The following is a 14044-nucleotide window of genomic DNA, read 5'->3' on the forward strand; positions in this document are numbered from 1 at the left end:
TGTATGTATGTATGTATGGTATATAATGTATATTGTCAAACAAAAGTGTCTGGAGAATAAAGATGTTACCTGTAACAACCTTAAGACTCTGCACAATGGTTTAGTCTAGACTTAGTCTTTTATTTCTGTCATTTTTAGCTAAATTATAAAGCTACTGTACATGGTAAAGGTACAGATTCAACATGTGGTTTAATATGTACTACATTACGCAACATTTTTTAAAACTCAATTTGGAATATTCTTGCTTGTACAAAAGTAACTGAGTGAGAGGAGAAGTTAGGGTATTTGGTGGCAAAGGTTGCAAAGCTAAAGCATAGAAAGAATTATTTACTCTGTGGAAAAGAAACAGAAGATGCTAAGCAACTTCTGTTTTAAATCTCAGTTAATGTGGCCCTTATTGATGCTGGTGGCTATTGGAATTATAAGCATTAGCACAGAGTGGCTTATGTTAGGAGGTTTGTAAAGATTTTGAATTGTGCTGAATTTAGATAAAGATATAGTCATCCAATCACTTTCAGAAGTGGTTTGCAATTGCCATTGCCTGAGAGAACCTGATTGGCCCAAGGTCTTTTGTTCGTAATCCTGGTTTCCATTTCTGATTCTCACAATTAGAGAATTGCTAGCAGTAGTAACAATAACAGTTGCCATTTAATATTAATAATAATTGCATAGTACAGTAGTAGAAATCTGGATGTTTTAGCAGAAACATTCTGTGACATCAAGTTAAAAGTTTTTTTTTTTAAATTGAATCTTCTGTTGTTTTTGCCCTTAAAATTTCATCCGTGCTTAGCATTTTAGACTCTCAGTTCAGACCTCCTTCTTAATTCTTCCTTTTTCAATTGTATTTATTTCTGGATTGTAGCCAACTCAATTAGAGAGGCCATATATTTATGGGCAGAAGAACACCACCTTTAAAAGTGGTTTTTATAATGTTAACAATTCCTGTCTAATGCAACCCTTTGGGGTGTACCACAAACCTGTCACATGAAATTAATTACCTAATTTATTAGCTTTTAAAATAAGTAAAATGGTCTGTTAAGGTTCCTCGTGCCGGTAATGATTAAGTGGCTGATGGAAGGACTATTCTACATGGCAGAATACTTTGACTGATGGATCAGTACATACCAAGTCTTCTAACTTGAGCCATAAAAGAATTTGGCTTAATTAATCTTTAATACAGAGTTACTCAAACTCATTTGCTTGGTATGTTTCCCTTGGAAACACAATCTGAGATTTCATTGCCTTGTGGAAAAAGGATCTGGGTCAGCAGTAGGTAGCTTTGTGCCCTCCAAATATTCTGGACTGCAGCTACCATATGTCAGCATGGTTCCAATCCTTTAAAACCCTTTGCGCTCCAAGCCACCTGAAAAATTCCTAGGTGAATTCAAATTAATTTTAAGACTCAAAAGGAGTAAATATTTGCTTTAAACCAAGAGTGTCAAATTCAAGGTCTGTGAGCCAGTCCAGCCTGCGGGGTGCTTGGACCTGGCCCTTGAGGGTGCCCTGGAAAAGCGAACAACTGGCCTGCAGTGCCTCTGCCAGTGAAAATGGAGCTTGGGTGAGCCATGTGTGTCCCCCACCCCCAGCTCCTCTTTTTGCTGGCAGAGGGTTGCAGGAAGCCATCCCAGCCAAAAATGGAGCTCAGGAGCCCGTTTTCACTGGCAGAGTGCTCAGGCCACCACAGATGCCCCTGACATGAGTGACGTCAAGCTGGCCATGCCCATCCTGGAAACCACCCCTCCCCCCCTCCAGGTCAACAACACAACCGTGATGCGGGCCTCAATGAAATTGAGTTTGACACCCCTGCTTTAAACTAACATTTACCAGGAATAGAATAATTGTGCCTGCGTTTCACTCAGGTCACTTGGAGTGAAGACTAGCATTATGCCTGTTTGTATTCTCACATTCATTTCCTTAGTAATTATATGATCGCATGCATTCTGTTTTCTAGATATAAAGGAACGCACAGTATGTGTCTAAGCATCATCTATACACATGAGGCTCTATTCCTTTTTCTAGGATCTTCTGTAAAATATTTGTGCTGAGACCCTTGGAGACCCTCATAATGGCAATGGCTCTTCCTATTTTTCAGGTCCACATAGCAGGGTGTCGATATGCCATCCAAACTATTACAACTGCCTGGGGACTGATCGTTGCATACCCATGACAAAGCTTTGCAATGGCGAACGTGACTGCGCAGATGCTTCAGATGAAGGCGCACACTGTAGAGGTAAGTTGTACAGTTGGGTAAATGCCAGCTAATTAGGAATTCTTGGTGTTAAAAAAAAAATCAGATACAAGCTGCCATTGTGACCTGGCAGCAAAAAGACTGAGATAATTTTGATTGGGTTAAGAAGAAAAGTAAAAGTTTGCTATTAGTAGGATAGCAAGTGATCAAAGAAGCACAATTAATAGTAACTAAATATATCTAAAGAGATATAGATATTACTCTACATACAAACTTTTGAGTTGTGAATGTTGACTGATATGAACAAACCGGTCCACAAGTCCATCTTAGAAGGTCCCAGACGTCAAGAGAAGTTGGGAAAGGATTAGTTTCCAATGTGCCACATCTGTACTGCAGCATGCAGGAAGCCAATCTTTTCCTGTCTTCTCCTGACTTTATAATTCAACCTCATGGAAAGTCAGCCAAAAAAAAAAAAAAAAAAGAGGAGGAGGAAAAGGAGAAGGAGAGATTGAACCATTGAAGTGATCCCAGACCAAGCTTGACGAAGAAAGTGCTGTCATTGTGCAAGATGCAGGACCCTAATCTTGAGCACTTCACCAGAATGTCTGCCCTTCATGCGATCTGCTGCTACAGTGTCCTCTATGAAGAAAAGAGGAAGACCACTACCCTAAATTCACTTCCAGAAAGTAGAAAACCTTCAAAGGATGAGCCAACACCATCACCATAACTATCAAGTTTTACCATGATGCTGTGTCACTTATGTAAGGTAAGTACTCTACTGGACATGTTTTTTTTTTACACTAGTTTGGACTTGTGAACAAAACAGGCTTGTGAACAGCCTCTCGGAACGTAATCTGTTTGTAAGCAGAGTAATGTCTGTACAGTGAAAAGAGGTGGGAAAAGATCGGAATCATCACATTTTTTTAAAATGAGAAAATGAAGTCGTACACTTAAAAGTACACAGAAGAGTATTGTAGGAATAGTGTATATTACTGTCATTTCTAATTTTGGTTTTTGCTCAGTATAAAACAAAACATCTAATAAATGAATAACAGCTCAGAATAATTAGCTTTCAGACATGAGCTTAGAAATTATTTCAAGATTACTATTTTCTCTGAAAAAGAGGAAGTCAAAATTCCTGTTAATTCTTACTGTATTGCTAATCAAACATATTATATTTACTACTCTTTAGATGTACTGTATATATCTGTAACAGAGGTCATGCCACTATGCTTTATATGCATTTGTATACATCCTTGACTGGGTCGTAATTTCATTCTTCTGTAAATAACATTATAAAAGGCATTTAAGAGGGAGCAAGATGTAAAAACAGCATAAATTAAGAGGAAAATGAAGTGATTCAGATGAAAATAGGAAATATAAGCCAGAAACAGACAATAAAAAGTTGTATATACTGAAGGACACAGATACTTTTTTTTTTGTTAAACGTTACTTCAGTCCATCCTTCTATCTTCCTGCAAGGCTTATGTAAATAGTTGGAAAAATATTTGAAGAGAGTTCAAGACAGAGAATCATACTTTTAAAAAACCCACTGTCATGAAAACCATAAGTAAATCAAAGTGAATATTCCCCAAGGAAGAGATTAATTATTAGCTTACAATTTATCAGTATAATCTAAATAAGAGATAGGCTCTTGATAGAAGAAAGAAACGGGGTGGTTAGCAGACTGATTTGCATATTAATTAGTATGGTCAGCTCTGTGCACACTTGTTAGGAGTTCAGTCAAGTTCTCTTTCAAGTGAGCCGACATAGAAATTAAGCAGGGATTAAGCAGGGTGCAGCGCCGGCACCTTGAGCAGCTCAGGAGAAACAAGTGTACAGAAGGAAAACAAAAACCCTCCAAACCCCAAAACTTTTATTTCGGTTTCCTTGCAGGTGGCTAAATAGCCACATTGTCCTTGGGAGGTGTTTAATGCTCCTGGGAGGTTTCATACTCCCGTAGATCAAAGAGGCCCATTTTTATTTTTTATAACCTTGCTCTGTAATCCTATTGGATAACTCACTCTCAGAGAAGTTGAATGTTGGAGCATTTCAGAGCTTTGTCACATGCGCAGATTACTCACCTGCAGGCATCTGTCCTGGAGTGAACTTTGAACACAGCTTTCGTTTGCGGGAGGGAGAAATAACAGGATGCCAATACCGGCACCTCCATGGATGGCTATGCTCGATGCAGAATCTTGTGTGCGATTGAGGGCAATGTAACCTGAATGTCTTACAGGCAGTCCTCAAGTTACGACCACAGTTGACCCGAAAACCTACGTTGGTGAGAACTTCATTAAGTGAGACTTGCCCCATTTTATGACTTTTCTCACCCCATTTGTTAAGTGAATGGCTGAAGTTCTTAAATGAGTGAAATGGTTGTTAAGTGGATCTGGTTTCCCCAGAGTCTTCACTTGAGTCAGAAGGTCATAAAAGGGGGATCACATGACCCCCGGGACACTGTGACTGTCATAAATGTGTCAGTTGTGAAGCATCGAAATGTAAATCACATGATCACAGGGATGCTGCAATGGTCATAAGTGTGAAAAACGGTCATAACTCACTTTATTTCAGTGCCGTTGTAACTTTGAATGGTCACTAAATGGACTGTTGTAAATCAAGGGCTACCTGTATTTGGTCCTCAAACATATTTCTCTGAATTACACATTCTTATCTACACCTATACTTATCCCTCAATATAGTATAGTGTATCAATAATCCTGTAAGCTATTTTCATATCAATTTTATTGAACTATTAAGATATTGGTAGTTTCTGTAGCCATAGCCAGATAAACATTTAGACTTCTACCAGAAAGGTTGGCAGAGAATGAAAGGAGCAGTCTGTGCTGGACATAGAAGAAGGGACATTTATTCTTCTATGACCGGCATCAAAAGCAAGAGAGAGCGGGCTGGTTGTTGCTGTGTTTCTGTGCCAGCAAAATAAAAACATAGATTGAATGACATCTCCTGCTGTTCTATATGTGTGAAAAGAGGAGGCTGTGATTAGGAAAGCAGGTTGCAGAGACCCATCTGCGTGGTTTTTAAAAGCAGCATAAGGCAAGACTGAGAAGATAATTAACCCTACGGATATTGTTGAACTGATCCTCCAGCTTTCTTCATCTTTGGCTACGCTATCTGGGGTTATTAGGAGTTATAATTCTGAAATAACTGGAAGATAGCAATAGTACTTAGACCAGTGGTTCTCAACCTGTGGGTCGGGACCCCTTTGGGGGTCGAACAACCCTTTCACAGGAATCGCCTAAGACCATCGGAAAACACATATTTTCTAAAAAATACAGAAAACATAAAATAATTTTGTAGTAAGGGGTCACCACAACATGAGGAACTGTATTAAAGGGTCACAGCATTAGGAAGGTTGAGACCCATTGACTTAGACATGTACCGCTTTACAGCCCTTTCTAGGCGGTTTACAGAGTCAGCATATTTCCCCCAACAATCTGGGTCCTCATTTTACCCACCTTGGGAGGATGGAAGGCTGAGTCAACCTTAAGCCTGGTGAGATTTAAACTGCCAAATTGCAGTACTGCACTCTAACCACTGCATCACCCTGGCTCATTGCTTTTCCACTCTAGTGATGAGGTGTAACTCCTGATGATAGGGGTAATAGTGGCAACCCATAGAGAATCTGAAGTCCTAGCAAGTGCTGAACTTGCCGCCATTCACTTCTTTGTCTTTCTTTGTCAAAGTTATCCTAAGTCCCAGTTAGATCATGGCGTGACCTCTAGTGCAATTTGGATGCCTAGCCCAGCTACCCCCATTTCTTTTTCTTTTGTTTTGAAGGCTTCTAGATAATAAGGCTGAATGAATGGCTCTTTCTCTCTTAATCTTTCTAAGCTGCCTTGGACGTGTTAAAAAAAACCACAGGCTTAAGACAACTAAAAAGAATAATCCCTCTCCCATGAAATGTAGGTCCAATCAGAAATGTTTTATTTGTGGCCTTTAGCTACCAAGTCCAGACTTGTTCACCATTGTTGATTTGTTTTATTAGGTCAAATTCCTACCTTTATTCGCCTTCCTTCTCTTTGCTTTTTATTGCTCATAAAACCAGGACTTTGATGGTTTTGTAATCTTTTAAACTTTCTTAGTCACATAGCGAGCATGGTGTCCATTGAAGACATAGGCAACTCTTCTCCAGAACTGGAGACTACTGGAAATAGGGTTTTGGGGTAGTCAGGGCCAAGAAACGAGAGGCTGCTTTCAAGTGAAAGCTTGCTGGATCAAGGTGGAGAAGGTATGTTTCTCTAAAATGGAAAAAGAAAAAAGTACATTTGCTTCTCCGAGTTTATAAAATAAAATAGGTTAGCTGTCAGAGAACATGGTGACCAGAACTTTATTTTTACGTTTGGAAGACAGATGTATATATTTCTCTCTACCATGTCAACAACTCTGTTGCATGCCGGGTGAAGTTTGATTGACCAATTCTGCCTGTATTCACAATTGGCTTTTTAAGTTCGTGAGAGAAGTAGCCCTTCTTTCTGAGCATTGCCATAGTCATAGAAGCAGTGTGTGTGTGTGTGTGTGTGTGTGTGTGTGTTGTGTTGTGTTGTGTGTGTTGTGTTGTGTGTTGTGTGTGTGTGTGCATCGTTCAAAACCAAAAAGCCACATAAAAAGAATTTAATAAATCTTTCAGAAGAACTTCCCCAATTTGATGCCCTTCAGATATATTGAACCTATAATTTCCAGCACACTCACAGACAACTGGCCATGGCAAAAAATCAAAATTGGCTTAAAACAGAACAAAGCTCCCATTAATATTGCCGCTTCCCCCCTCATATATTTAATATTTCCTCCTTTATTATGTTAAATATGACTTTTTGGCAGTAGGCTTTGGAGGGTTTGGGGGAACATAACTAAGGTTTGATGGGCTGCAGGCGAAATCCCCATTGGGGGGGGGGCTTTGTGTCCATTTCTGATATTGAATATCAAAAAAAACAAAGGTGGAATGGAAGTGCAAGAGGTAAATAAAGACAATAGTTCTGAACGCCTATAGAGTTTTGTTATATTTTATGCAGCACAATATTCCAAAAATTTTCAGTCTTCCATATGCATTTACAATATTTAGGTCATTCTCTACTTAAAACCACAATTGAGTCCAAAGTTTCTGTGGCTAAGTGAGACATTTGTTAAAGGAGTTTTAAAGCCCCATTTTACGAGCTTTATTGACACTGTTAAGTGAATCGCTGCACTTGTTAAATTAGGTACACGGTTGTTAAGTGAATCTGGCTTCCCCATTGACTTTGCTTGTCACTAGGTCACAAAAGGTGATCACATGACTCTGGGGGACATTGCAACCATCCTAAATACAAGTCAGTTGCCAGGAGACTGAATTTTGATCACATGACCACGGGGATACTGCAATGTGTGAAAAACTGTCATAAGCCACATTTTTCAGTTCACTAAACGAACTGCTGTAAGTTGAGGGCTACCTGTGGCATTTCATTTTTGTTTCTTATGGAACCATCAACTAAGAGGGCACTTAGCTCTGTAAAGGGATGTGGAGCATGGGACAGTTGGGACAGGATTTCTGTCAGAAGTGGGTTGCTCCCAGTTCGGCCCGGTTCAGCCGAACCGGTAGTGGAATTAAGGTCTGGGTCACAGAACTGGCCGTGACCCGGGCCTGCCACGCCCCGGAACCGGTTCCCTCACCGCTGCTGGGCCGCCACCATTTTGGATTTTCGTGATTGCGCGTAAAAACAGTTTACATTGAATAGTGCACACACACTCAGCGCGCATAGGAGCATGTGGGGGTTGCGAATCAGTAGTAAAACTGGCAGGAACCCACCCCTGATTTCTGTCATGTATCATTCTGTCATGTATCTTTCCTGATGGTTAACTGAACAAAGTGAAATATTACCTTAACCATACTCAAGTTGTGTTAGGATTTGAATGAGAGCCAGCAATTTTTCTGAGTGGCACCTCCTTACGTAACCTGGCTGACTCAGCAGACAAACTGCCAGGATTCGGTTGATGTATTTGGTTCAAGGTGACTCATTTGAGAAATCTTTTTAAAGTCTGCCTTCTCTGGATATATGGGCCTGTGAAATCCAGCTCTGCCCAGCCAATTAAACCCTGATGATAATGTGACAGATCTGATTTTTCCTGAGAAAATCTCTTTCTGATTAATTGAGAAGAAGCATGACTAGCACTAGGACTGTGTGACTCTCAGTATCACTTAACCAGGTTTCTGAAGAGGAAAAGTTCATGTTTGGAATTGTTTTCTGACATTTTTCTGGTATGAAAAAAAGGTATGATGAGAATAGTGTTCTTTTTTGTAAAAAAAATTTTTTTTTAAGGACTAATGCTTTCATGTATCTCCCAGGCAGTGAAGATTTGTAAGAAATAATCTTATCTATTGGTCTATCTCAGTGGTTCCCAAACTTGGCAACTTTAAGACCTGTGAACTTCAACTCCCAGAATTCTCCAGCCAGCTCTGCTGGCTGGAGAATTCTGGGAGTTGAAGTCCACAGGTCTTAAAGTTGCCAAGTTTGGGAACCACTGGTCTATCTGATTTTTACATCTGTCCATCTCACCAAAAATAACTCTAAGTGGCATATAACAAAGTTTTAAACAGTGAATAAATACTTAAAATCTGCTAAAATTTCAGATGGTTATTTAGAAAGATTTTTTTATGAGGTAGAAGGATGTAGTCTGACATTTTTGTCTATCCTCAAATTATTTTAGATATAATGAATTACACAAAATTAAAAGAGTGTAAATATTTCCTGTGTACATAATTTGCCCAATTTCTTAATCAGAATATGATTTTCTTTGTTGTAGGAATTATTCAGGGACTTGTGATACTATTGTTCTGGATGTCTTTTGCATCTAGAATGTAAAACAGTAATTGCCAAGAAAGCATTTTATTTATTTGTCCAATTTATGGGACTGCCAATGTATCCAAGAATCTCTTGAGTGGCCAAGATACCAAAAGCAGTTAATTATATTAAAACGAAAATCAAGTAAAACTGCATTAGGGCTCAATAAAAACACAAACCACTAGACACAACATTCATGCCAGGCCTTCCAAACTAAAATCCCACCATTAATGCCTGGGAGAAGAGCCAAGTCTTCATGGCTTTATAAAAAGGCAATAGAAAAAGGGTGGCCCATATTTCAAAGGGAGGCTATTCTACAAACCATGGGCCATAACAAAGAAGGCGTGGGTCTGGGGACCTAGCAGAGCCCATCCACTCCCTCAGATGTGATGAGGTAGGCAGAGAGAGAGTCCAACAGAGACCTCTTCCCATATCATACAGGGCTCATGCAGCATGTTCCCTATGGGGAACATGAAACCATGGTCTATGTGCAACCCATGAAACCATGGTGGCACATGCATGTTGTGCCATGGCATGCTAGACTAGCTGAAGCTTCAGAATGCTCTTCAAAGGCAGCATAGAACACGTTACAATAGTCCAGCCAGGAGGTGGCTATATATGAGTAGCTCTGAGCAGTGCCTTCCAATCTGGGAATGGCTGCAATTGGCACACAGGATGTATTTATGAAAAAAACTCTCCTGACCATAGCTGCCACATGTTCCTCCACTTGTTCCTTGAGCAAGAGTCATGAGCCCAACAGAATCCATAGAATGCATACCAGCTCTTTGTGAGGAGTGTAATCTCCATTCAGAGTTAATTAGTTAGAAAAGTCAGTCACTAGTAGGGGTATTAGTAGGGGTATTAATGTAATATTAACTGTATATGTGTATTATATACAGTATATACACATATATAAATAAATAAAGTTGGTACAGATATACATTTGGACTATCCAGGTTAAAAAAAAAAGCATGGTCCCATTCTGAATTTCTTCAATCCCTTAAATCATTGAGAAGGGGCAAAGCAAGTTTCCAACATTGGATTTCCGAAAGACTCAAAGAAATGAGAAACAAGAATGGAGTTCTAAACTGAGAAAATTTTTAAAAAGTAATATAAAATAAATACAAATATATCCATATAATCACCAGGAGTCAAACTTGATTCAGAAGAAAACTCTGGGTAACTACAGACCAGTCAGCTTAATACCAATGCAGGATAAAATTCTGGAACATATTGTTAAACTTACAGTCAGTTGCTAAGCATTTAAGAAAAGAATGTACTGCTTGGCAGAGGAACAAATCATCTTCAATCAACCTGATCTTTTTTAATAGAATGATCAATTTAGTTAATCAGATGTCAGGCCCAAGCCCAGGGATGACACAGCAAAGTCTAATCGAGTTCAATTCTTTGTTTGTTTGCACATAATGGACAGTCTTGCCAAACTAAGACTATAACCTTCTGTCCATTAGATAAATCCCAAGAAATTCTAAGGTATGGCTACCCTGAACCTTCCTTCCACCACCACTACCACCCCACCTCCCAAATTCAGGATTATGCAGTCACTTAATCTTGACTGTCTTTGGGAAAGCGACTTAGAAAGAGGTGTCCGGAAATATAAGTTACATTATAGGTTCTGTGCTTTCAAGAGATGTATTTGGATGAAGGGTTAAAAAATACAATTAGCAAATTTGCAGATCACACAAATAAGACTGTTAACAAATATGTCAAAGGAAATCATCAAAATTCAGGAGGATCTTGACAAGCTGGAAGACTGAGCAAAAATCAGCAAGATGTATTTGACAGAGACAAATGTGAAGATTTACAAAAAATTGATGGCCTATCATACTACTGGAGATGGTGGTGGGGAACCATACTAGGACACAGCATATATGAAAAAGATGTGGGCACTTCATTGGATCACAAGCTAAACATCAGCCAACAGTATGATACAATTGCAAAAACCCCACAAATTCATTTTAGGCTACATCAATAGAAATATAATGACAAGTTCAAGAGAAGCCATCATCTCCTTTTATTCTGCATTGGTCAACTGTGCCTAGAATATTATGTTCAGTTCTGGACATTGAATTTGAGTAAGAAAATTGAGAAACTCAAGCATGTCCAGAAGGCAGCAACTAGGTTGATAAATGAAGGAAGAAGAATGAGGAATGGTTAGGCATGGGGTGTGGTTAGTCTGGAGAAGTGAAAACTGTGAGGAGACATGTTAGCTATCTTCAGTGTTATAACATTTTAATAGTTTTCTTTAAAAAAAAATATTTTGCAGTATTTGATTGCCAAAAATATTATTCCTACTCTAAATTACCACTACTTTTTTTATTTGTGCAACATCTGTGGTACAAAATAAAATACACAGACTGAGTTATTTGGGTGTGTGTATGTGCATGCACTTAAATAGAGCTTATGGGAATTAGACACACATTCTGTAATGTAAATTGATTAATAGAACTTGCCGCTTCAAATTCTTAAGAGCTTGTCACTCATGTAAACTTGAAATGAACCATATTACAGTTTGATTTGGGGGCAGGACTTTTTATGGTTGGCAGGGGGTAAGCATGAGAGAAGAACTTACACATTCTTGTAAATAAATCCCTTCTCAGGTTTCTTGGACGATGGAATTGCTGGGAATATAAATTTACCAAACCTCTGAACATAATAACCTGTTGTCTGATAAGAACAAAAATGCAATTGTGGCCTTGCAATAGAATTTTATCCTGATCATTCTCAAACTATTAGCCACACTATTCTATATATATATATATATTTAAAAGTGGGAAGATGATAGGTTTCTTTGATTATTTGCAGCTTGTGCTAAGGAAAGAGCAAAGGGGCACGTTAGAGGGCAAAAGGCTTTAGATCTCTTTATGTTAAGCCAAGTTAATGTCTAAATCATCTCAAATATCTTGAGGTCTTGGCAGGAATAAGCTCTCATATGTGAAGTATGATTGAATAGAAACCAAGGGCTGATATAAGACACTTCACACCCTCCAATTCATGGACATGGTTCTGTTTCAATTCATGGACATGGTTCTGTTTATGGACTGCAGTTTCTTGAGAGGGCACAATAGAGCACAGGGCATAGATTAAGCTTTCTGAAACTTTTAGTTTTCATTTAGTTTTTTTTAAAAAAAAATAGATGAAACATCTAGTTATTATGGGTGTAAAACCATTCTTGGATTAAAGGTAAAGGTTCCCCTCTCTAGTCGTTCCAGACTCTAGCGGGTGGTGCGCATCTCCGTTTCAAAGCCGAAGAGCCAGCACTGTCCAAAGACATCTCCGTGGTCATGTGGTCGGCATGACTCAATGCCAAAGGCTCACGGAATGCTGTTACCTTCCCACCAAAGGTGGTCCCTATTTTTCTACTTGCATTTTTACGTGCTTTCAAACTGCTAGGTTGGCAGAAGCTGGGATAAGTAAGGAGAGCTCACTCTGTTACGCGGCGCTAGGGATTCAAATCACAGAACTGCCGACCTTTCTGATCGACAAACTCAGCATCTTAGCCACTGAGCCACCGCCTCCCTATTCTTGGATTAAGGATGTGTTAATATTTGGAACACAAGTGTGATAGGTGATTCAAATCTACAGCTTCCCTGCTGTTGATCTAAATGCTGCACATATCTTGACAAGTCCAGCATAGCTGATTTGACTTTTATAGATTCTGAATTCTTATGTGTATAACTATGATTTAAATTTGAGTGCGTTTGCATATAACATTTATATATAACGTTTCCCAATGACAAGCATCAAATTATCATATAAAAATGGTGCTTGCTGGTCTTCTCACGCGTATTAAACATAGCAATGTGGCATATCAAAGGATTCTAAAAATTTGCACAAATAAAATCCCCATCAAAACAGTTGAGAAATAGGTGACACATTTAAACATATGGGGAAAAAGAATATATTTTAGAAGTGAGAGAATTGGAACAAGCATTTAGATAAGCTGTTTATTTACAGATTAAGGAGAACAGACTCAAATACATCCATTCTGCTTGTAAGGAATTAAACAACAAAAAAAACCCCTATACCATTTACCCTTAACTTGGCACTTTTTAGCTTGTTATACCTTTCATTATCCACAACCACCATACCCCCTTCCTTTATTTGACCGATGCAGATTCTGCTTTGAAATGCCATTTTTCTTCACTGCAGTGTCACAGCTAATGTACAGTAGTACAGAAGTAGTAACACATTTGCTGTCAGTAGAGTTTGATAATGCCATTTGCCAATGAAGTAGGAACTGTGAGAGAAGGATGCCTTTCTGTCCTCTTTCACTTTGCTATACCAGTTACCTGGGGCCAGGTGTTTTCCTCTTGTTTTCAAAGCAGTGTTTCTCAACCTTGTCAACTGAAGATGAGTGGATTTTCACTTCCACACATCCCCAGCCAGAATAACAGAACTACACTTGATCTTAGCCAAAAGGCCCAGAACAGAACAGAAAGCAGAGTTGCGCAAGATCTTGGAGGTCTTCTAGCACAACCCTCTGCTCAAACAGAAAAACGTATACTGTTTCAGACAAATGGCTATCCAACATCTTCTTAAAGACTTCCAGTGTTGGGGCATTCACAACTTCTGGAGGCAAGCTGTTCCACTGATTAATTGTTCTAACTGCCAGGAAATTTCTCCTCAGTTCTAAGTTGCTTCTCTCGACTACTTTCCACCCATTGCATCTTGTCCTTCCAGAATGTAATGTATGATAACAATATCTATTGCATATTGTTAATATGTAAGATATATAACTTTATCTTGCACTCTTCCTTAAAGGCTTTGAAATTGTAGTTAGTTTTTAGAGGAAGTCAAGGGGATTTCCAAATTTGCTTTCAGCTGAGTTTTGCTTGGAATCACACCTTCAACCATTCTCTTGCTCAATGTTAGGGAACCAAAAAATCACTTTCCTCTATAAACAGACTGAGCTGCTTAAAATAATTTGAGTGAATATTGCATATAAGCAACTTTCTGTTTTACAAATGTTTTGTCAGCTTAAAAAAAACTTGGAGAGGTC

General features: G+C 38.9%; 1 protein-coding gene across 3 annotated transcripts in view; it reads left to right on the forward strand.

Annotated features, from left to right (window-relative positions):
• Positions 1-14044, forward strand: part of LRP1 (LDL receptor related protein 1) — a 337681-nt gene that overhangs the window by 94634 nt on the left and 229003 nt on the right. For all 3 annotated transcript variants that reach the window (XM_032212335.1, XM_032212336.1, XM_032212337.1), the window contains one exon: positions 2093-2230. In XM_032212335.1, the coding sequence (XP_032068226.1) occupies positions 2093-2230 (138 nt within the window). The remainder of the gene's footprint in view (positions 1-2092; positions 2231-14044) is intronic.

Source organism: Thamnophis elegans, chromosome 2 (genome assembly GCF_009769535.1).
Source record: "Thamnophis elegans isolate rThaEle1 chromosome 2, rThaEle1.pri, whole genome shotgun sequence".
Classification (NCBI taxonomy): Eukaryota; Metazoa; Chordata; class Lepidosauria; order Squamata; family Colubridae; genus Thamnophis; species Thamnophis elegans.